Source organism: Trachypithecus francoisi, unplaced genomic scaffold (genome assembly GCF_009764315.1).
Source record: "Trachypithecus francoisi isolate TF-2019V2 unplaced genomic scaffold, Tfra_2.0 Lachesis_group17, whole genome shotgun sequence".
In the NCBI taxonomy this organism is placed as follows: Eukaryota; Metazoa; Chordata; class Mammalia; order Primates; family Cercopithecidae; genus Trachypithecus; species Trachypithecus francoisi.
This window is the reverse complement of record NW_022681462.1, coordinates 44,880,008-44,901,954: the sequence shown is the minus strand read 5'-3', so window position 1 is coordinate 44,901,954 and position 21,947 is coordinate 44,880,008. Positions and strand designations below refer to the sequence as shown.

At 43.2% G+C, this 21,947-nt stretch overlaps 1 protein-coding gene and 1 long non-coding RNA gene across 4 annotated transcripts in view; one reads left to right on the top strand and one right to left on the bottom strand.

Moving 5' to 3' along the window:
- The window catches only part of LOC117062245, a 39,616-nt gene extending 33,624 nt beyond the window's left edge, over positions 1-5,992 (bottom strand). The window contains exon 1 of the long non-coding RNA XR_004428271.1: positions 5,602-5,992. This is a non-coding gene — a long non-coding RNA (uncharacterized LOC117062245). The remainder of the gene's footprint in view (positions 1-5,601) is intronic.
- A 144-nt stretch (positions 5,993-6,136) lies between these two features.
- LIMS1 (LIM zinc finger domain containing 1) overlaps positions 6,137-21,947 on the top strand; it is a 151,039-nt gene continuing 135,228 nt past the window's right edge. For 2 of the 3 annotated variants that reach the window (XM_033175525.1, XM_033175524.1), the window contains exon 1: positions 6,137-6,369. In XM_033175525.1, the coding sequence (XP_033031416.1) occupies positions 6,338-6,369 (32 nt within the window). In that variant the 5' untranslated portion in view covers positions 6,137-6,337. The remainder of the gene's footprint in view (positions 6,370-21,947) is intronic. The other variant, XM_033175528.1, reaches the window with a different exon arrangement.

The following is a 21,947-nucleotide window of genomic DNA, read 5'->3' as shown; positions in this document are numbered from 1 at the left end:
GAAAAGGTCTCAGGAGCCAGCAGAAAGGACTCCCCTTGGCCAAATCTGGAACATTTTGACAGTTTCAGCATCAATAAAAGTAATGAACCATAATTGACTAGAACACATTTAAAGCATAAAACTTCTTGAGCCCATAATCATATTCAATAAAGATGAAAACAAATCATCTTTTTTATCACTGCTGGGGGTGGCTATTATTCAATTTCTTATTCTAAAACTTGGTAATTAAAGGTAAATAAAGAATAATTTATTCTTTCTCTGCAGTGGAACTAAGTTTTTTGTTGTTGTTGTTGTTGTTGTTGTTGAGATGGAGTCTCGCTCTGTGGCCCAGGCTGAAGTGCAGTGGCTGGATCTCAGCTCACTGCAAGCTCCGCCTCCCAGGTTTACGCCATTCTCCTGCCTCAGCCTCCCAAGTAGCTGGGACTACAGGCGCCGGCCACCTCACCCGGCTAGTTTTTTTGTATTTTTTTTAGTAGAGACGGGGTTTCACTGTGTTCGCCAGGATGGTCTCGATCTCCTGAGCTCGTGATCCGCCCGTCTCGGCCTCCCAAAGTGCTGGGATTACAGGCTTGAGCCACCGCGCCCGGCCAGAACTAAGTTTTTGATACAAAATAACCCCAGTGGATGAGGGAAAGCTCATTAGAGATTAGAATGACAGTTAATAAATGTAGAAAAAAGAAGAGAATTTAATTACCATTTGGCAACTTCTAATTAAGTAACTGATGCGAGAAAGAATCATTACTGCATGCTAAAACCATTCAGGGAAAGATGTCAAAGATCTCAGTGTATCAACCCATAGAATACTTTCTAGTGGCAAGAAGATAAAGGAATAGTTACCTTAACCCTATGATCTTAGAATCTCTAATAGTGAGTACACTAGATATTATGTGAAGAAAATGGCATCAGGCTGGGCGTCGTGGCTCATGCCTGTAATCCCAGCACTTTGGGAGGCAGAGGTGGGTGGATCACCTGAGGTCAGGAGTTCGAGACCAGCCTGGCCAACATGATAAAACACCATCTCTACTAAAAATACAAAAATTTGCTGGGCGTGGTGGCGAGCGTCTGTAATCCCAGCTACTTGGGAGGCTGAGGCAGGAGAATCACTTGAACCTGGGAAGCGGAGGTTGCAGTGAGCCAAGATCGTGCCACTGCACTCCAGCCTGGGTGACAAGAGTGAAACTCCGTCAAAAAAAGAAAAAAAAGACAAAGAAAGAAAGCCAGCAAGCAAGCGAGAAAGAAAGAAAATGGCATCAACGGTGAAGAATTGTTGCCCAACATGTTTAATGTAATTGTATTCAAGCCTAAAATTCTGCTTTACCAGAAATAAAAGAGAATACAGTTAAAGAACACCATGAGGAAACAATCAGATAAATACAGAAAGTGAGAACATTGACCCAACTTCTATAAGCTGGCGAGGTCTCTCCAATAAGTTCAAAGTCAAGAAAAAAAACGGGGCCAGGTACTACGCTTGATTTTTTTTTTCTTGAGACGGTGTCTCGCTCTGTCGCCCAGACTGGAGTGTAGTGGCGGAATCTCGGCTCACTGCAAGCTCCGCCTCCCGGGTTCACGCCATTCTCCTGCCTCAGCCTCCGGAACAGCTGGGACTACCGACGCCCGCCACCATGCCCGACTAATTTTTTTTTTTTATTTTTAGTAGAGACGGGGTTTCACCATGTTAGCCAGGATGGTCTCGATCTCCTGACCTCGTGATCCACCTGCCTCCGCCTCCCAGAGTGCTGGAATTACGGGCGTGAGCCACCGCGCCTGGCCTACATTTTTTTTCATAGAAAAATCTGGCATCCCCTAACATTCAGGACCCTAATGACCTGGCTCTTCCTTGCTTGTTTCAACTTTATGCCCATTCCTTTGCCTACTTATTCCCAGATCATGCCACCATCTTTACACCCATACACCCAGTCAACTTCCTTTTATTTTTTTAATTAAGATGTATTTGTCTTAACTGTTTTTAAATGCACAGTTCTGTAGAGTGAAGTACATTCACATTGCTGTGCAACCATCACCACCATCCATCTCCAGAATTTTTTCTCTTGCAAAACTGAAACTCTGTCCCCATTAAACAATAACTCTCCACTCCCCAATCCATACCCTTGACAACACCCATTCTACTTTCTGTCTCTGAATTTCATTACCCTAGGTACCTCACGTAAGTGGAATCATACAGTATTTGTCCTTTTTATGATTTGCTTCTTTCACTTAGTGTAACGTTCTCAAGGTTCATCCATTTTGCAGCATGAGTCAGAATTTCATTCCTTTTTTTTTTTTTTTTTTTCTGAGATGGAGTCTTGCTCTTGTTGCCCAGACTGGAGTGCAATAGCACGATCTCGGCTCCCTGCAACCTCCACCTGCTGCGTTCAAGTGATTCTCCTGTCTCAGCCTCCCAAATAGCTAGGATTACAGGTGCCTGCCACCATGCCCAGCTAATTTTTGTATTTTCAGTAGAGATGGGGTTTCACCATGTTGGCTGGGCTGGCCTCGAACTCCTGACCTCAGGTGATCTGCCTGCCTTGGCCTCCCAAAGTGCTGGGATCACAGGCATGAGCCACCACGCCCAGCCAACATTTCCTTCCTTTATAAAGGTGAATATTCCATTGTATGAATGTACCACATTTTACTTATCCATTTATCCATTTTTGGACATTTGGGTGGTTTTCCACCTTTCAGCTATTGTGAATAATGGTACTATGAATATGCGTGTGCAAATATCTCTTCAAGACCTTGCTTTCACTTCTTTGGGATATATATCCAGAAATGGAATTGCTAGATCATATGGCAACTGTATGTTGAATTTTTTAAAGAACTGCCTTATTGTTTTCCACAGGGCTGCACCATTTTACACTCCCTCCAACAGTGCACAAGGGTTCCAATTTCTCCACATCCTTGCCAACGTTATTTTCTGTTTTTTTGATAGTAGCCATCTGAAAGGGTAGGAGGTATATCTCACCACGGTTTTGATTTGCATTTCCCTAATGATTAGTGATGTTGAGCATTTTTTCATATACTTACTGGCTATTTTTATTCAATAGCTGCAGAGTATTACTGGTAGAAACCATAATTTACTTAAACAATGTCCTGGATAAATAAACTTTCTCAGTTCTTAAAAACAAAACTGCAATGACTCTCCTTGTACATTCTTCTGTTTTCAATTTCTTTTTTTTTTAGACCGAGTCTCGCTCTGTCGACCCAGGCTGGAGTGCAGTGGCATGATCTCGGCTAACTGCAAGCTCAGCCTCCCGGGGTTCACGCCATTCTCCTGCCTCAGCCTCCGGAGTAGCTGGGACTACAGGCGCGCGCGCCACCACGCCCGGCTAATTTTTTTTTTTTTTTTTAATTTTTGGTAGAGACGGGGTTTCACCGTGTTAGCCAAGGTAGTCTCAATCTCCTGACCTCGTGATCCGCCTGCCTTGGCCTCCCAAATTGCTGGGATTACAGGCCTGAGCCACTGAGCCTGGCCGTTTTCAATTTTTAAAAACTTTTTTATTATAGAAATTTTCACATATACACTAAAGTAGACAAGTTAATATAAAGAATATCATGTATTTATGAGGTAGTTTCAAGTTATCAACCCACATTCCCCACTCCTACATTTTATTTTAAAGTAAATTTCAGTGATATCATTTAGTGTGCAGAGAGTTGCCAAGGGATCTTTAAAATTTGTTCTTTTTTTTTCTTCTTTTAATCGGGGGTCTCACTCTGTCACCCAGGCTGCAGTGCAGTGGTGCAATTATGGCTGGCTGGAACTACAGGTGCCCACCACCATGCCCAGCTAATTTTTAAAAAAAATTTTTGTAGAGATGGGGGGTCTCCCTTTTCTTCCCAGGCTGGTCTTGAACTCCTAACCTCAAGGGATCCTCCAGCTTCAACCTCCAAAAGTGCTGGAGTTACAGGTGTGAGCCACCGTGCCCAGTCAAATTTGTACATTCTTTTGGTGTGCATATAAGAATACATTTGTAAGATAAATTCCAAAATATGAACTTCCTGGGTCAAAGTAGAGTTGAATTTTACATTGACAGCTATTGCCCACTCATTCTTTACAAAGCGTGTATGGATTTATACTCCTATCAACAATAAATTAGTCAGGCATGTTGGCATGCACTCGTAAGCCCTGCTATTCAAAAGGATAGTTTCAGTCCAAGAGTTCAAGACCAGTGTGGGTAACATAGGGAGACCTCCTCTAGGGCGGGAAAAAAGGGTTTCCCTATATCCTCATCAAAACAGTATATAGTCAAACTTTTCATCTTTGCATTTGTGAAAAATCTTATTTTATTTTTGTTTTATGGTGTTAGATTCTTGTATTTTAAAAAATCGTTTGTATTTTCTGTAGAAACCTGTTTTTCTCTGAGTTGAACATTTTTGTACTTCTTTTTTTAATAATCAGATAAAAATATAATTTTTGTCATACATTTTACAAATATTTTTCTTGGGGTTTGTTATATTTATTTGCTATGCAGAAAATTTAGATTTCTACGTAGTTATATTTATCAGTTTTTATTTATTTATTTATTTAGAGACAGAATCTCGCTCTGTCGCCCAGGCTGGAGTGCAATGGCACGATCTCGGCTCACTGCAACCTCTGTCTCCCGGGTTCAAGTAATTCTCCTGCCTCAGTCTCCCAAGTAGCTGGGATTACAGGCACCCTCCACCACACCCGGCGAAATTTTTGTATTTTTGGTAGAGACGGGGTTTCACCGTGTTGGTCAGGCTGGTCTCAAACTCCTGACCTCAGGTGATCCACCCACCTTAGCCTCTCAAAGTGCTTGGATTACAGGCGGGAGTCACCGCGCCCAGCCTACAATTATCAATTTTTAATTTTATGGTTTATATGCTCTTTGAAAAGCCTCTCACCACTCCAACCTTAGTTTTATTTTTTTCCCTTGTTTTCTTGTGGTATTTTTATATCCTCTCTCTCCCTCTATTTTTTTATTTTTAATTTTTTTTGAATATTTAACTATTTGCTTTGTTTGGAATTTACTTTGATGTCAGGACATCAAATAGATCCACTGTTTTTCTTCCACATGCCTCCACTGGCAGCAGACTAAAGTTTCTGTTCTATTACTAGAGAGTAAGTATAGTTACTGAATCAGATACCCTGAGAGGGATCATTTATGCTCAGGATGAATAACCTGTCTTATCTATTAGATCCTTAGGAGATTGCAGGGGTTTTTTGTTTGTTTGTTTTTGACGGAGTTTCGCTCCTGTTGCCTAGGCTGGAGTGCAGTGGCACGATCTCCCAGCTCACCGCAACCTCCGCCTCCCAAGTTCAAGCGATTCTCCTGCCTCAGCCTCCCGAGTAGCTGGGATTACAGGCATGCGCCAACACCATGCCCTGCTAATTTTGTATTTTTAGTAGAGACGGGGTTTCTCCATGTTGGTCAGGCTGGTCTCGAACTCCTGACCCCCAGGTGATCCGCCTGCCTTGGCCTCCCAAAGTGCTGGGATTACAGGTGTGAGTCACTGCACCGGCCCCGAAATTTCAGGTTTTGATAGGTGGAATGGGTGAAGACAATGAGAGCTAGCAAGGAAGAACAGGATTCAGAAGCAAGACTGGAAATCTCTACAAGAAAGGTTAACTTCTTAACTCACAAGTTAAACAAAGCCTGCACGCTCCGTGCGGAGCTCAGGGACCCAGCGGTAGCCGATCCAGACCAGGTTCTCCCGGACGCCCCGCCTGCCAGACAGAGCTTTAGCATAGAGTCCCCTCAGGCGTAGTCGCCAGGACGGGGCGGAACCCTGTGGAGCTCCCATCCCCCGGGACCTAGGCCGCTGCCAGGGCCGCGCAGCCACGCGAGTGGAATCAGAGGAGCCTCGACGCAAGGAGAGCCGGGCCCGCTCTCTGCGCCCGTCACCGCCATCCTTGTTGTAGCGAAGTCGGCCTCCGAGTCGCCGCCGCACGTCGTGGACTCCCAGGAAGCCTCCAACCCCGCCACCAGCTGCCTTTGCGCCAGCCTCCCAGACTAGCCTAGGGTGCTGAGATGGGGGCGGGCCTGAGCCACGGGTTGGGGCGGGGTCTGACGCACGCCCCGCCCCACCACGCCCCTCCCCGCCCCCCGCGCCTACCTCTCCAGTCCCCGCCCTCCCGCGCCCGCCCCGCCAGTCCCCGCCCCTCCCCGTCCAGCCGTTCTAGCCCCTCCCCGCCTTCCCGCGCGGCCCGCCTCGCCTGCCCCCGCCTCGCTCGCCCCCGTGCGGCCCGCCCGGGCCCTCCTCCCCTTCCTGCTCCGGGCCCGCCAGTAGCCGGCCGCGGCGGCGAGGGACTAGGACGCGGCTGGAGCAGTGCCGTGAAGCGAGGGGCTGAGAGACGGCGGCGGTGGAAAGCGGAGAGATGCTGGGCGTGGCGGCCGGGATGACCCACAGGTACGGGCCGCGCCGCGCGGCGCCCGCCACGTCCGCCCCGCCGCTCCCGGCGGGCCTTCGGGCCGGGCCTGGCGCGGGCGGGCGGCCGGGCTTTCCCCGCGGCCTCCCTGCGGCCTCACCCGGGCGGCGCGGAGCCCGGAGCCGGGACCCCCAGCGCTTTGGAGGCGGCGTGGCTGCGTGCGGGCCCGCGGAGGAGACCCCTGCTGTTCACGCCCGAGTGTCCGCGGTGGCACGGGCGCTGACGCCGACTCGCTGCCCCCAGAGTTCCTGAAGACAAATCAGTATTTGCCTAGCTAATCATTTATCTTCTAGCAGTAGGGATCAGCAGGTCGCAGGCGTCTTGGTCTCGGGACCCCTCTTGGGACTAGAGGACCTGGGAAGGATGGCTGTCTCCATAGACTATACTAGAAAGCAAAACCGAGACAGTGAAGTTACAGTTAACTAATTGAATAAATCCGTGGTATGTTGACGTACATACCGCATTTTTATGCAACGTAGGGTTTTGCTAAAACAAAAGAGTTCGTGGGACTAGTGGCAGTTTGCGAATCTCTTGAGTTGTCTGACTTGGTAGAGACAACTGCGTTCTCCCATCTGCTTTGCGTTCAGCCTGTTGCGGTATATTTTCATATGAAGAAAATTTGATCTTACACAGATGTGTGGTTGAAAAAGGGAGTACTGTCTTAATAGCTTTTTCAAATAATTATGGGTATTCTTTATTACTACACCAAAACTACGTAAGTGGAAGTTTCCCAAAGGCTGGTTTGGGTGTGGAATCTGAAGCTACTATCAGTGGACTTTTCACACAGTTATATTAAAATTTCTTGGTCTGTCTTGCAGTTATCTGAAGCTGCTATCAGCGGACTTTTCACACAGTTTCGTTAGAAATTCCTTGGTCTCTCTTGCAGTTTGAATGCAGCTGAAGCTTCTGAATGGCCTTTGCACACAGTTACATTAAAATTCCTTGGTCTGTCTTGCAGTTTGAATGGACCTGTTACCCATTGTAACACCATATGTTTGTCATTTGGAAAATACTGGCTTACTTGAGTTTGGCAGATCCCAAGCTGACGCATTTCATTAATAGCGCCGAATAACATTCGTTACTATCAGTATTGATTTCATTAGCAAAGTCTTTATGTTAAAAGCTGTCAGATACTAGGTGTGGTGCTTACAAGTTTTCCAAAATTCTAATTTTCAGTTGAAAGCTTGCTTTTTATCATTGGAAACAAAATATTGTCAATTGTTTTCCTTAAAGTGACAGATTCACTTTGTTCAGTTTCAAGGGAATGTCTGGCAATGCAGGTTTAAATAACCCTAGTTTGTCAGTTGTTCTTTCCAGTAAAAGTGATATTTCTTGAAACAAGCAAGTAATTCAGCTCATCGTTCTATTACGGAAGTGCACACCTGCCATTTGGTCACAAGTAACAAAAAAGAGTCAAAGCTCAAGATTTGATAACAATAATTTGTACTCCTTCATCATGGACTTTTTTCCTTAAAGTATTGACTAGTAAGTTGATATAAAATTTAAAGTATTCGTGAGATATTAAGAATAATGGATATGTAGTGTAATAAAGGAGATAATAGTTTCCTTTTAAGACCTTCAAAGGTCTCTGGTCCAGTGTCCCTCCCGCTCCTGTCCCCTTCCCATCCTGAATTTACCATTAATAATTTGCTTTTTGGGGGGAGGGTAATAAGTTCATTCAAATTATTGTGCATTCATAACCATCATACATGTCCAGAAATCTTTGTCTTACCAAAAGTGAAACTGTACCTATTAACCAACTCTCCATTCCCGTCCTCCCGCCAGCCCCTGGCAGCCATCATCCTACTTTCTATGACTTTAACTACTGCTGGTACCTCATATCTCATGTAAGTGGAATCATACACTATTTGTTGTGTATGTCATAGTTTGTTCTTTTTTGTTGCTGACTAGTGCTCCATGGTATGGTTGTACAGGAGTTTAACTGTTCACATGTTGAAGGACATTCAAGCTGTTAGTTTTGGACTATTAAGAAAGCTACTACGAACAAATAGACAAGTATTTGTTGTTGTTTTTGAGACAGTGTCTTGCTCTGTCACCCAGGCTGGAGTGGAGTGCATGCAGTAGTATGGTCATGACTTACTGCACTCTTGACCTCCCAGGCTGAAGCAGTCCTCCCACCTCAGTCCCCGAACTAGCTGGGACTACAGGCACACGCCACCATGCCTGCATGATTTTTGTATTTTTTTGGTAGAGACAGCATTTCGCCATGTTGTCCAGGCTAGTCCGGGAGTCCCAAACTCCTGGGTTCCAGCAATCCAGCCACCTCAGCCTCCCAAAGTGTTGGAATTTTAGAGCCACTGTGCCCGGACTGTCTAGGTTTTATGTGAATGTAAGTTTTCCTTTTGTGGGATAAATGTCCAAGAGTGTGCAATTGCCAGGTTGTACAGAAATTGCATGTTTACACAGTGAGATACCATCTCACACCAGTTAGAATGGCAATCATTAAAAAGTCAGGAAACAACAGGTGCTGGAGAGGATGTGGAGAAATAGGAACACTTTTACACTGTTGGTGGGATTGTAAACTAGTTCAACCATTATGGAAAACAGTATGGCGATTCCTCAAGGATCTAGAACTACATGTACCATATGACCCAGCCATCCCACTACTGGGTATATACCCAAAGAATTATAAATCATGCTGCTATGAAGACACATGCACACGTATGTTTATTGCGGCACTATTCACAATAGCAAAGACTTGGAATCAACCCAAATGTCCATCTGTGACAGACTGGATTAAGAAAATGTGACACATATATACCATGGAATATTATGCAGCCATAAAAAAGGATGAGTTTGCGTCCTTTGTAGGGACATGGATGCAGCTGGAAACCATCATTCTGAGCAAACTATCACAAGAACAGAAAACCAAATACCACATGTTCTCTCTCATAGGTGGGAACTGAACAATGAGATCACTTGGACTCGGGAAGGGGAACATCACACATCGGGGCCTATCATGGGGAGGGGGGAGGGGGGAGGGATTGCATTGGGAGTTATACCTGATATAAATGATGAATTGAGGGGTGCTGACGAGTTGATGGGTGCAGCACACCAACATGGCACAAGTATACATATGTAACAAACCTGCACGTTATGCACATGTACCCTAGAACTTAAAGTATAATAAAAAAAAAATAAAAAAAGAGAAAAAAAAGAAATTGCATGTTTAGCTTTTTAAGAAACTGACAGTTTTTTTCCAGCGTGACTGTACCATTTCACTTAAAAAAGTGAAATTGACTTTATTTTCCTGTGAGTACATAGAGGTAAAGAATTCAGGGACACTACCATGGCCTTCTTTAGTGCTGAGCGGCCAGCAGTTGTACCGACTGTTGTTTTTGCACTATCTGTGTGTCAACACAGTGCACAATGCTACAGTGACTTCTTAGGAATATCTTAGTTTGATGAAAATAGCTTCGATCTCTCAGATCCCTTAAAAAGGTCTTGGAGACCCTCAGGGGTTCAAGGCCATACTTTAAGAACCACTGTTAAAGACATAATCCTAAATGATGAGGGATACGCAGGTATTGGGGATATTTAAAAAGGAACAAATACAAGGTTTCTCTTAAAATTGTTCTTGAATGCTTGTGGTAGTGTGTGCCTTGTAGTTTTGGGGAGTTTTAGTAGGACGTAATAACTAAGACTTCGGCCATTATGGAAGAAGCAACTCTCTGCCTTTCAGGATTTTCCCTGGTAAGAAAATGGCTAGTGCCATTATGAAGAGGGAAAATTGCATGGGCCGGAGTGTCTTCACACCTTTTCAGTGCGCTGCCCCTGTTTGTATGGTGAGAAAATCAAAGTCTTGATTTTTTTTTTTTTTTTTTTTTTTGAGACGGAGTCCCACTCTGTCGCCCAGGCTGAAGTGCAGTGGCCGGATCTCAGCTCACTGCAAGATCCGCCTCCTGGGTTCACGCTATTCTCCTGCCTCAGCCTCCCGAGTAGCAGGGACTACAGGCGCCTGCCACCTCGCCAGGCTAGTTTTTTGTATTTTTAGTAGAGACAGAGTTTCACCGTGTTAGCCAGGATGGTCTCGATCTCCTGACCTCGTGATCTGCCCGTCTTGGCCTCCCAAAGTGCTGGGATTACAGGCTTGAGCCACCACGCCCGGCCCAAACTCTTGATTTTTAAGAAAGCTAAGGAAAGTTTGGTGGTAGAAAACATCATTTCAGTTCTGGTGGTTCCGTTTCTCGCAGGCTTAGAGAAAACTGTCCGTCAGGATTGTGCTGTCTTGATTTTATTTGATCATTCCCACCCTTTCCCTTGGCTATAGCCCCTTGACCTGTCTCCTGGGCGGTTCTTTCCTTTGCTAAATGTGGGTACAGCAAGTAGGCTTTCCTTTCCTCCTAGAGAGGGGGACCTTGGAGCCCCTCCACTGGGTCAGAGAAACTTCCGTAGCTACAACAGATCAGTAACAGGAGAGCAGAGCTTTACTCTGAAAGCCTCTGTTTTCAATAATGTTGTGTTTGCTTTTTGGATAATCATTTAAATAAACACACCTCAGTGTAGGTCATGTTCTTACCTAGGTTTGCATTTACATAGAAGGAAAAACATCTCAAACTTATTTTGTCAGTTTTATAGTTCTCGTAACTATACTTTAAGCTGTGGTTTTCCACCCACAGGGATGTCGTCTACATTATATGCTGGACTGTTGCCACATTATCTTCCAAAAACTTTAATTTTAAGACACTTGAGAAGCAGGAGCTGCACTACCTGTTGCCGTATACTGTGCATTCTTCAGCAACAGAGGTTTCTTTTCCCTCTTTCTGATATAATCTCATCTCTTTTATTTGATCATATCAGACATTTCCACCCTGGAGCTTACTGCAGGGGTGAGTAAGGGAGTCATTTTCCTGCATCTTTTTTCACGTTGGAGCATGTTTTGGAGCTCGATGAGTCTGCAGTGACATTTAACAGTGGGGCGGGGCAGCTGCAGATGAAGCAAGGGCTGAAGAGTGCATTCCGTGAGAGGTAGGAAGAAAGGCGAAGGTAGTAGTTCAACTGCTGGCAGTATGTGCTTGGCGGTGGGAGGCACAGGACTCCGCATCAGCACACCAGGAGTCCAGGGCTTTCAGGATGTCTAAGTAGCAAGCAAGGTAAAGCAAGATAACAGACAACATGCATTTACAAAAAATGTTTACACATACTTTCTACAAAAATGGAATCACAGTTATACTGTTCTGCAGTTGCTCTTTTTGGTATTAAAAAAGTTACGGTAAAATATGCAAAACAAAATTTGCTATTTTAACTATTTTTAAGTGTACAGTTTTGTGGCATTACGTACATTCACATTGCTGTGCAATCATCACTACCCTTCCTTCCGAGAACTTTTTCATCTTCCCAAACTGAGACTCTGTGTCCAGTAAATACCAACTGTCCATTTCTTGCAATTGCCTTTGTACTTCAACAAGCTGTCTTAGAGTGGTATATCTGGGTTTACCTTATTTTTTTAACCTTAGTTTTAATGGCTGCATAGTATTTCACAGTGTACATGTGATATGACTTATACAACCAGTCCTTGACTATTGGTTATTTGGGTTCTGTTTTTTAATTATTGCAAACACTTTGAACATCTCTGTCACAGTGTTTTTTGTTTTGTTTTGTTTTGTTTTTGAGACAGGGTCTCACTCTGTCACCCTGACTGGAGTAAAGTGGTACAATCATGGCTCACTGCGGCCTCAGCCTCCTGGGGTCAGGAGATCCTTTCACCTTAGCCTCCCGAGTAGCTGGGACAACAGGTGCATGCCACTGTGCCCGGCTAATATTTTGTGTTTTTTGTAGAGACAGGGTTTCTCCATGTTGCCCAGCGTAGTCTTGAATTCCTAGACTCAAGCGATCCGCCCTCCTCAGCCTCCCAAAGTTCTGGGATTATAGGCGTGAGCCACTGCATCCAGCTACCAGAGTTTTCGTAGCTTTCTGAGTGTAGAGTTAGTATGTACATGGGTGGTTGGGTCCATGTTCTAATCCTAATTCTGTCCCTTCATGGCTCTTTGATCTTGGCCCTGTCAGCATCTTTAAGCCTCAGATTCTTAATTTATAAAGTAATCCCACCTATCTCAGACGTTGTGATAATTAAATATGAAGGCAAACGCAAATATTTCTGAAAGGATACAGATGAAATTTTTAGTGATTGTTGCTTCTGGAGAGGGAGACTAGGCACCTGAGAATCCAGGATGAGAGGGAAATGTTTTATTGTATAGCTTTTGGTACTGTTTTGATTTTTAAAATCATGTGTATGTTTTCAGTTTTAAACCATTTAACACCATGCCGAGAACATAGTAGATGCTCAGTGAGCCATCAGTTCCCATCATCCTGGTTCTTTTCCCCGAACTTATACTGCTGCTGATGGCACTTAACATGGTTGCTTTTGTTTCTTCCTGTCCTTCCCTCCCTTTAGCCACTTTCTGGCTGAGTTCTTACCTTCGAATTTTCTCTTGAATCCTTCGTTTTCTTTTTTCACTCCTTTCTTACTGATTTCCTTTTCACCCTGGTTCTGAAAATCTTTCAAATGAACTAAGATGACAGTATTAAGGCTGGGAAAGACTTGAGAGAATGCAGAGCCAATGCCCTGTGGACTGTGAACTTATTCCAACTGGCTGGAAATAAAAATCCATGCACATATTAAGTGTTTGAAGTGGAAGAAATAATGTTTGTGAATGTTTCTAATTTTCATTTAAATGTTGATAAAGTACAGATTCTTTTAAGGGGTTTGTGGAATTTGTGGTGGTATTTATATAGTGCATGCTTTATCTGTTAACATGTGCTAAAAAGACAATCATAGTGATGTGAAGATCTAAGATAATTTATTTAACACTTAAAAAATGGCTTTATATGTGAAAAAGTTGGAACCTACTGAACTAATGCACTAAACACTTTAGTGGGTCTCCTGTGTTAGCCCTTTATTTAAACTGCTCCTTTATTTTATAGGACAGGATTTGCCTAGACAGGTAAAATAGTTTATTCAGGGCTGAAAAGTGAGTTAACAGCAGGGTTAGGAATACAGCCCAAGCTATAGTTGTATTGTGGGGTCTCCTCTGCTATATTACACTGGTTTGGTCTGTTACTTTATTCACATTGCATTGTTACAGTTTGTTGTATGTATATATTTTATCTTTTTGTCTACAGTATGTAGTAAATACCTTGAGGACCAAGGCCTATAGCTGAGCCCATTAACATGGTAGGTATGTTTGGAAATGTCTGAATGAATTATGGATATTGGCCCAGAATTGTTCTATTACAGGTGTCCTGGATGTCAGGCTCTTTCAAGTTATTCCTTTTGAAGAACACTTCAAAAGTGTTGTTGAAGACCTGATATTCCTAGCCACATGTGCTGGTGCTTGCAACTTTTTCCTCTCCAGAGAGATCCCTTCCTATTGATGGGCTTCCTTACCGATGCATCAGCTGAGTGACAAATGTTACCAACTACTTAAACAGATATGTTTATTTCTCATTAGTAAATGTAGTTGTTGTTTTGTTTTTGTTTGCTTTTAAAGCTGGCACATTGCTGTCCCATATAAAATCTGCCTTGTTAATACAGCGAGGAAGGGAGGGAGAATGCGCGTTGGGTAGGCAGTTGCAGCTTTTGCCACAGCTGGCTGTTTCTCCTTCTCAGTGCAGTAGATTCAACAGGATTTGTTTTTCTGTGGAAGGTACAGTGCAGGTGCACCTGACTGATCTGTCATCCGTGTTGGTTTCAGATTTTTCTAAAGCACTACTTTGGTCACATATTTTCAAAATATTGAGAAGCTGCTTATTGCCTGTCAAGTAGGTCCAAACTCCAGCTCCTGGAATTTAAGGCTGTTTGTGATCTGGCCCAACCCATCTTAATAGCCTTGTCACACACTATTTCCTTAGCCTGTCTAACCCACCCACTGCCTTTTCTGAAAATGATGATTTCCTGCCTCAGTGCTGTTCATGCCTTTCTCTTGGCCTGGAAAATCATAATCTTTTGTGTTTTCTTGGCCGGGGGGGGGGGCAAAATTGCCACTTCCCTCATAAAATAACGAATTCCTGGAGCATTAATTTAGCCCCTGCTGTGCAGTAGGGAATTAGGGATTCAGAGCTTTTTCTGTTCTCTCCCAAAGCATTTTGAATTCTTTTTTGGTAATTACCAATTTCTATTTTGTTTTATAGTTTTTTGTATATATGTCTAATCTTTTCTGCCAAAATGTAATCTCTGGAAGTCAAGGAATGTCTTAATCAAATTTGTTAAATATCCAAAGAAAAACAAACTGGACAGTAGGCTTTATTTCTCCTTTTATTTGTTAGCGAATCAGAAAGTTCAAGGCTAGCTCTGCTTAGTGTCTTTGACATTGTTTGAATAAATTCACAAAACTTTGAGTAAGACAGGATCATTTTCTTTGGTTTAGTGAGTCTACGTATATTACAGACTGCTGGCAAAGATCCAACATCATGAAACATTGAAGAGAAATTCAAATGATATTTAGGCATCCTTGTTTAGTCTAGTTTCCTCCTAGGCCACTCTTTTGGAAACTCTGTTAGTCATAACCACCTTTTCTTAACTACCTACTTCCACACAAATACCTTAAAGATATTATTTTATATAATCTTGCCTTCACAGCCACACCATGAAGTAGGATCTTTGTATCTATTTTACAGATAAGGAAACCAAGCTCAAGAGGTTAAGAACGCACCAAGTTGTACAATTAGTGACAGCTGGGGTTCAAACCGAAGTGCCCTGTAGAGGCCTGTGTCTCCTCCCTTCACATCACTGGTTAAGAAGAGGTCACAGCTCGCTAATTGTTTTTCCAAGTCTCAAGGCTTTTTCTTGGCATGTCCAGACAACCTACCCAGTTTTATTCCCTACTACACTTAAGCTTACATCATCTTTTTGCCAACCATACCACAGTCCCTCTTTCTGAACGTGATTTTTGTTATTCTGCCAGGAGTAGCCTTTCCTTTTTGAAGGGGGTAGGAGTTCCCAAGTCTTACACTCAAGTCCCAGCAAACTCCTCTATCTTGAAGATGGCTTCCCTGGCTGCTTCAACACCTGTTAGGCTTTCTGTCCTTGACCTCCCGGAGAATGCATTGGATAAGATTCAGTTCTTTACCTAGATTTAGTGTGTCTATATTTGTGTGCAACACACAAACTTCATTATTTTTAGTTGAACTCTTGGCTGTGCTTGTGTATGTGAAAGTGATATTTACAAATTTTGGAAGACATCTTTTAATACAGTTTGTGTCCATTATATACACTGTACTATGCTATAGGGCATGGAGTATACAGCTATAATAGAGTGAAGGACACATTGTCTAATATTGTAGCTTTGTGTGTACAAGTCCCATAAGAGACTGTTTAGAAAAGTCTTTTAGAAATTTGACTGGGCATGGTGGCTCACACCTATAATCTCAGCACTTTGGGAGGCTGAAGCAAGAGGATTGCTTGAGCCCAGGAGTTCAAGATGAGCCTGGGCGACATAGTGGTACCCCATCTCTACAAAAATTTTAAAATTAGCTAGGCATGGTGGCACGTGCCCGTAGTCCTGTGGCAGCTAGGTCTCACTAATGCGGGCCTCCATAACAACTGTTTCAATACTGAGTGAGTGGTTAAGTTAAATAGTAAAAGCTAAAAAAGCCAGTGCCCTTGTCAAAGGCTGGACTGCAAATGAAACCCACCAAGAGTTTTGCCTAGGCCTTTCCTGGGCCTTAAAGCATGACAAAATAACAAAATAATTACTTATTTTTTATTTTATTTATTTATTTTTTTGAAATGGAGTCTCGCTCTGTCACCCAAGCTGGAGTGCAGTGGCGAGATCTTGGCTCACTGCAAGCTCCGCCTCCCGGGTTCACGCCATTCTCCTGCCTCAGACTCCAGAGTAGCTGGGACTACAGGCGCCCGCCACCGCGCCCGGCTAAATTTTTGTATTTTTAGTAGAGATGGGGTTTCACCGTGGTCTTAAATCTTCTGACCTCGTGATCCTCCCTCCTCGGCCTCCCAAAATGCTGGGATTACAGGCATGAGCCACCGCACCCAGCCAACAAAAGAATCCTTAACAGGACCCTTTTAGGATTAAACAAATTTTATTATGGGTCTGAAGAAACTACCCAAACCTCTGTGATTTAGTAGGAGACAAGATAAGAGTAATCACCTCAGCACCTGGACCCATTTAGATGCAGTAAATTAATGAGGATCCAGAAGGTCTCCAGCACTCAGACCTTAGTTATAGATTAAAAGAAGTTAATCACTTATGTCTTTAGATGAATGCACACTTAAACGTAGACATATAGCTTAGAAGGTGTATACGCTCTGGAAAACTGCAATTTTGAGTTAGTCTGGTGATAATTTCCAGGCCTTCTTCCTGTAACTGGTTGCAGAAATAAAAACTCTTTTCCTCCCAAGTTCATCTGCATCTCTCTATTGGGCCACGAGAAATAGCAGCCCGACCCTCAGTTTGGTCCGGGAACAGTCCCAGCTACTCAGGAGGCTGAGGTGGGAGGATCCCCTGAGCCTGGGATGTTGAGTCTTGCCACTGCACTCCAACCTGGGCAACACAGCAAGACTCTTTCTGTCTTTCTCTTTCTCTCTCTCTCTCTTTTCTCTCTTCTTTCTTTTCCTCTCTCTCTCAAAAAGGAAATAAGAAATTTGAAGGAGGAAGTGGTAATTTGTTACTAGTTATTATAGATTAGTTGTTACTTATTGAAGACATTACGACCTGTCAAATGTTATTGGATTCTCAGCAGGCAGAGATGTATTGGTCATTGTAGGGTTCAGCCAGACGCCTGGCTGATTTGGAATGTGTAGGGAAAATTCAAGAATCAGGGAGAACAGTGCTCTCAAAACATGGGCTGCAGACTTGTCATGGCATGGGGTTCGTGCTAAAAATGCTGGTTGCTCAGCCTCATCCCATACTTCTTGAGGGAGAAATGTCATGAAGTTTGTGCTTTTTAATTTTTTATTGTGGAGGATTTCAAACATACACAAAAGCAGAGAGAATAATGTGTCTCCATGTGCTTCCGCTCAGCTTCAACAATTATTATTATTATTATTATTTTTTATTTATTAATTTTTGAGGTGAAGTTTTTGCTCTGTCGCCCAGGCTGGAGTTCAGTAGCACTCTCGGCTTATTGCAACCTCCGCCTCTTGGGTTCAAGCAATTCTCCTGCCTCAGCCTCCCAAGTAGCTGGGATTACAGGTGCCTACCACCACGCCTGGCTAATTTTTGTATTTTTAGTAGACATGGGGTTTCACCGTGTTGGCCAGGCTGGTCTCAAACTCTTGACCTCAGGTGATCCACCCACCTTAGCCTCTGAAAGTGCTAGGATTACAAGTGTGAGCCACCACACCCGGCTAGCTTCAGTAATTATTGACTGATGGTAAATCTTTGACTGAAGGCCAATTTTTTTCACTCTTCTCTCCCCTCTGTCATATTATAGAGATTTTAATATGTATCCTTAAAAGATAAGGACTCTTCGAAAAACTGTTTAAACATAACCTCAGCATCATCACACCTAAAAAAGATGAGTAGTAATTGCTTGATGTCATCAACTACACAGTACGTGTTTAAATTTCTGTTTATCTCAAACATCGATTTTATTTTGTGGTTTTTCTAAGTTGAGATCTGAATAAAGTTCACAAATTTGATAGGTTGATAAGTCTTTTAGTCTCTTTTAACGTATAAGTACACCTTCCATCTTTTTCTTTTCTCTTGTGATTTTGTTGTTGAAGAAATTGCTGGTTATCTTGAAGAATTTCCTACCATCTGGATTTACCAACTTGTATCCTCAGGGTATATGGTTTCCTTCCTATCTATCTATCTATCTGTCTAATCTGTCTGTCTAAAGAGAGAGTGAATGAGTCAGTCTTGTTGCCCAGGGTGAAGTGCAGTGGCTTGATCTCGGCTCACTGCAACCTCCACCTCCCAGGTTCAAGCTGTTCTCCTGCTTCAGCCTCCCAAGTAGCTGAGATTACAGGCGTCCGCCAACACACCTGGTTAATTTTTTGTATTTTTAGTAGAGACGAGATTTCACCATGTTGGCCTGGCTGATCTCGAACTCTTGACCTCAGGTGATCCACCCACCTCAGCTTCCCAAAGTGCAGGGGTTACAGGCCTGAGTCACCATGCTGGCACATCCTCTATTATATTAATATGTTCTGTAAATTGGTAGTTGGATCTAAAATAGCAGTTCTCCGTTCTTGGTCTCGGGACCACTTTACTCTCTTAGAAATTACTGAGGACTGCTGTGTCTTTTGGAAATAGGTAACTTGTTTGATCTTTTTTTTTTTTTTTTTTTTTTGAGGCGGAGTCTCACTCTGTCGCCCAGACTGGAGTGCAGTGGCCAGATTTCAGCTCACTGCAAGCTCCGCCTCCCGGGTTCACGCCATTCTCCTGCCTCAGCCTCCCGAGTAGCTGGGACTACAGGCGCCCGCCACCTCGCCCGGCTAGTTTTTGTATTTTTAGTAGAGACGGGGTTTCACCGTGTTAGCCAGGATGGTCTCGATCTCCTGACCTCGTGATCCATCCGTCTCGGCCTCCCAAAGTGCTGGGATTACAGGCTTGAGCCACCTCGCCCGGCCAACTTGTTTGATCTTAAGGGTTCACAGCTGGAGGAGAATTTGCCTCAGGATGAATGGTGCCTTGAGTCTTACCCATATCTGATTCAGATACACCTCTTTCATAATAAATGGGAAAATGACAGAACTATTTTACCTCACAGGCTGTATAAAAACAGGGACAGGCTGGTTTGGCCTCTGGACCCCACTTTGCAGATGGCTCAGTCTAGATTATTATTAATGCATTTGGGGGTTTAAAAGATGGAAATATTATAATTGTTATTGAAGACATTGCAGGTCTTAGCTGCTGTACTTCTAAAAAGAGTAGCCCTCCTTAACTATTTGGTAATCTGATGATATAATTTGACAGATTACACATCACTCTTGTGTTGTTAGCATGTAATCCTGTCCAGTCTCTCAATAATATGTGTATTGCCTTAGCATATATCACTTTAGTATAATAGTGGTTATAGAATCTGTGCCCTAAAAATACATTGTTTGTGGTATCTAGATAGTCCTTCACTTTTGGATGCTTTAGGTTTACAGAGTACTAAATTAGGGTTGAGGTGTCACTTTCTGACTTGGATGAGTGATTGTTTTTCCTGGCTATCGGACTGCTGCCTTCTTCTTTTTTTTTTTTGTTTTTGAGACGGAGTCTGGCTCTGTCTCCCAGGCTGGAGTGCAGTGGCCGGATCTCAGCTCACTGCAAGCTCCGCCTTCCGGGTTTACACCATTCTCCTGCCTCAGCCTCCCAAGTAGCTGGGACTACAGGCGCCCGCCACCTCGCCTGGCTAGTTTTTTGTATTTTTAGTAGAGACAGGGTTTCACCGTGTAAGCCAGGATGGTCTCGATCTCCTGACCTTGTGATCCGCCCGTCTAGGCCTCCCAAAGTGCTGGGATTACAGGCTAGAGCCACCGCGCCCAGCCTTTTTTTTTTTTTTTTTTAAGGGAGACAGAGTCTTATTCTGTCCTTGAGGCTGGAGTGCATGCAGTGGATCAATCACAGCTCACGTAAACCTTGAGCTCCTGGGCTCAAGGGGTCCTCCTGCCTCAGCCTCCCAAAATGCTGGGATTGCAGGTGTAAGCCACAGTGCCTGCCCCGCCCTACTACTCTTTAAGTGGATGTTGCTCTTGTATTATGAGCCCTTCTGGTTAGGATGGCATCTGCACTTGGAAGTCCACTGGAATGGTGATAACTTCCCGCTCATATTAAGTAATCCCTGTTCATTGGCTGATTGGCATTCCATCATTAATGTTTGCGTTTATAGCTAAACCAGCAGAGCCTAGCGGATCATTCTCTAGCAAGCCTGTCTAATTTGAGTGATCTTTTTTTTTTAAAAAGACAATGGTATAGTTTTATGTTAAATATCATACAGAGTTTGACATGTTCAATGAGAAATGGAAGGAAGCTAATTTCTAAAGGGCAAAGTAAGTTGGTTATGGAGACTTCTGTAAAGCACCTGTAAATCATTTGGGTGTTAATACTGTGCATATTTTGTAATGGAGAATAAAGTTTCCTTAATGATGCTTGTGTTTGAAGTATGACGTTTTGCTTTTCAGTAATGGTCTCCCTGGCTATAATTGTGTCTATAACTTTAGTCTGTTACAGAAAAAAATGAAGTGGCTGATAGATAAGAGCTCTGATTTCATTACAAGGTAAGAAGGGTTGATGGAGTTCATTGGGGGAGTTGTGGTTTGAAGTTGTTTAATGTAAATTTTTAATAAAGTTTTCACCTTGCGCTTTGGATTACAAAGGTGCAGTTAGACTTTGACTTCAACACAAAACTGGTGTGCTTCCACACTTACTGATAGTGTTGTTAAACTTTTAAGTTGCTGGGAAATAGGCCAAGTCCTGTTGTGGATTGGGTGGTGGATGGTCAGGCAGGACATTCTTAGGGATTGCCCTGCTGTACCCTTCATCACCAAGGGACAGTGTAGGGTAGAGGTGGAATTGATGAGGTTGAGGGTGTCTTTCTCTTTCAAACCCTTACAACGTGATGCTTAGTGTCTCCAGCGCAGGTCAGTTTGCTAACTGCTGGCTCCAAGAGTCTGGACACTCTCTTGAATGGGGTAGTTCTCTCAGCTGGGCCCACAACACAGAGGAAGAAAGAGGTAAAAGTGACAGGTGCTAAGCCCATAATCAGTCAAAAGGGACCTTTGGCAGTTTGACTTATGTCTTCTATCCAGTTGAGATTTGTTCTTTGGGTGTTCTAGAAGCTAAAGCATAGGAATACAGGTTAAAATTTAGCCTGGTTCCTGAGTGTTGTGTTGAACGTCTCTTTCTGTTATTCTAATGGGGAGTTTCAGAACAAACCAATTATTCATTCTCCACTCTCAAATTTTCGCATTGAGAGAGTGTGTGGAGGAAATGGTGCCCAAAATACCAGAGTTTAAGGTCATTGCCTACATTAGAATATATCGGTTCCCTTGGGTTTTACTGGATTGTTGTCAGAATAGTTCTTTCTTTGGAATACAATATGGACTTTGTCATAGTAAAGCATGTTTTAGGGAATATATAGTAGTCTTAATTAGAATCTGGAGATGGAGTAATTCATCCATCAAATGAGCAGCCTTTTGTTTTAGGAGTGTGGGTAGTGATATTTTTGCAATAGCCATGAAACCTTTGTAAACATGGCTAGAGACTGGTTTTCTCTTTTTGAAAATGAGTTCAAGAAAGTAGGAGCTTTGTGACTAGCCCCATGAAATCTGGAAAGCTGTGTTCGCACTTAACCCATTTCAGGTCATTGAGTGTATTTACGTGACTGAGGATAATGATGAAAAAATGTGGTTAAAGATTTTAAAATGATAGATACCTAGGACACTAGGTTACCTGGTTAGTAAGATGGATGAGAATTACAATGATGTAACTTTGAGGTGGGTGTAAGGGTCATTTCTGAAACAATTTAACAATGTTTGGGATTTTTTTTTTTTTTTCCAATGCTGCCACATCAGGAAATGAGAACTTTTTTGTCTTTTGGGCGTTTGCCAGATCTATACAAAGCATGAAACATCTGCAGATGTCTGTTTAAC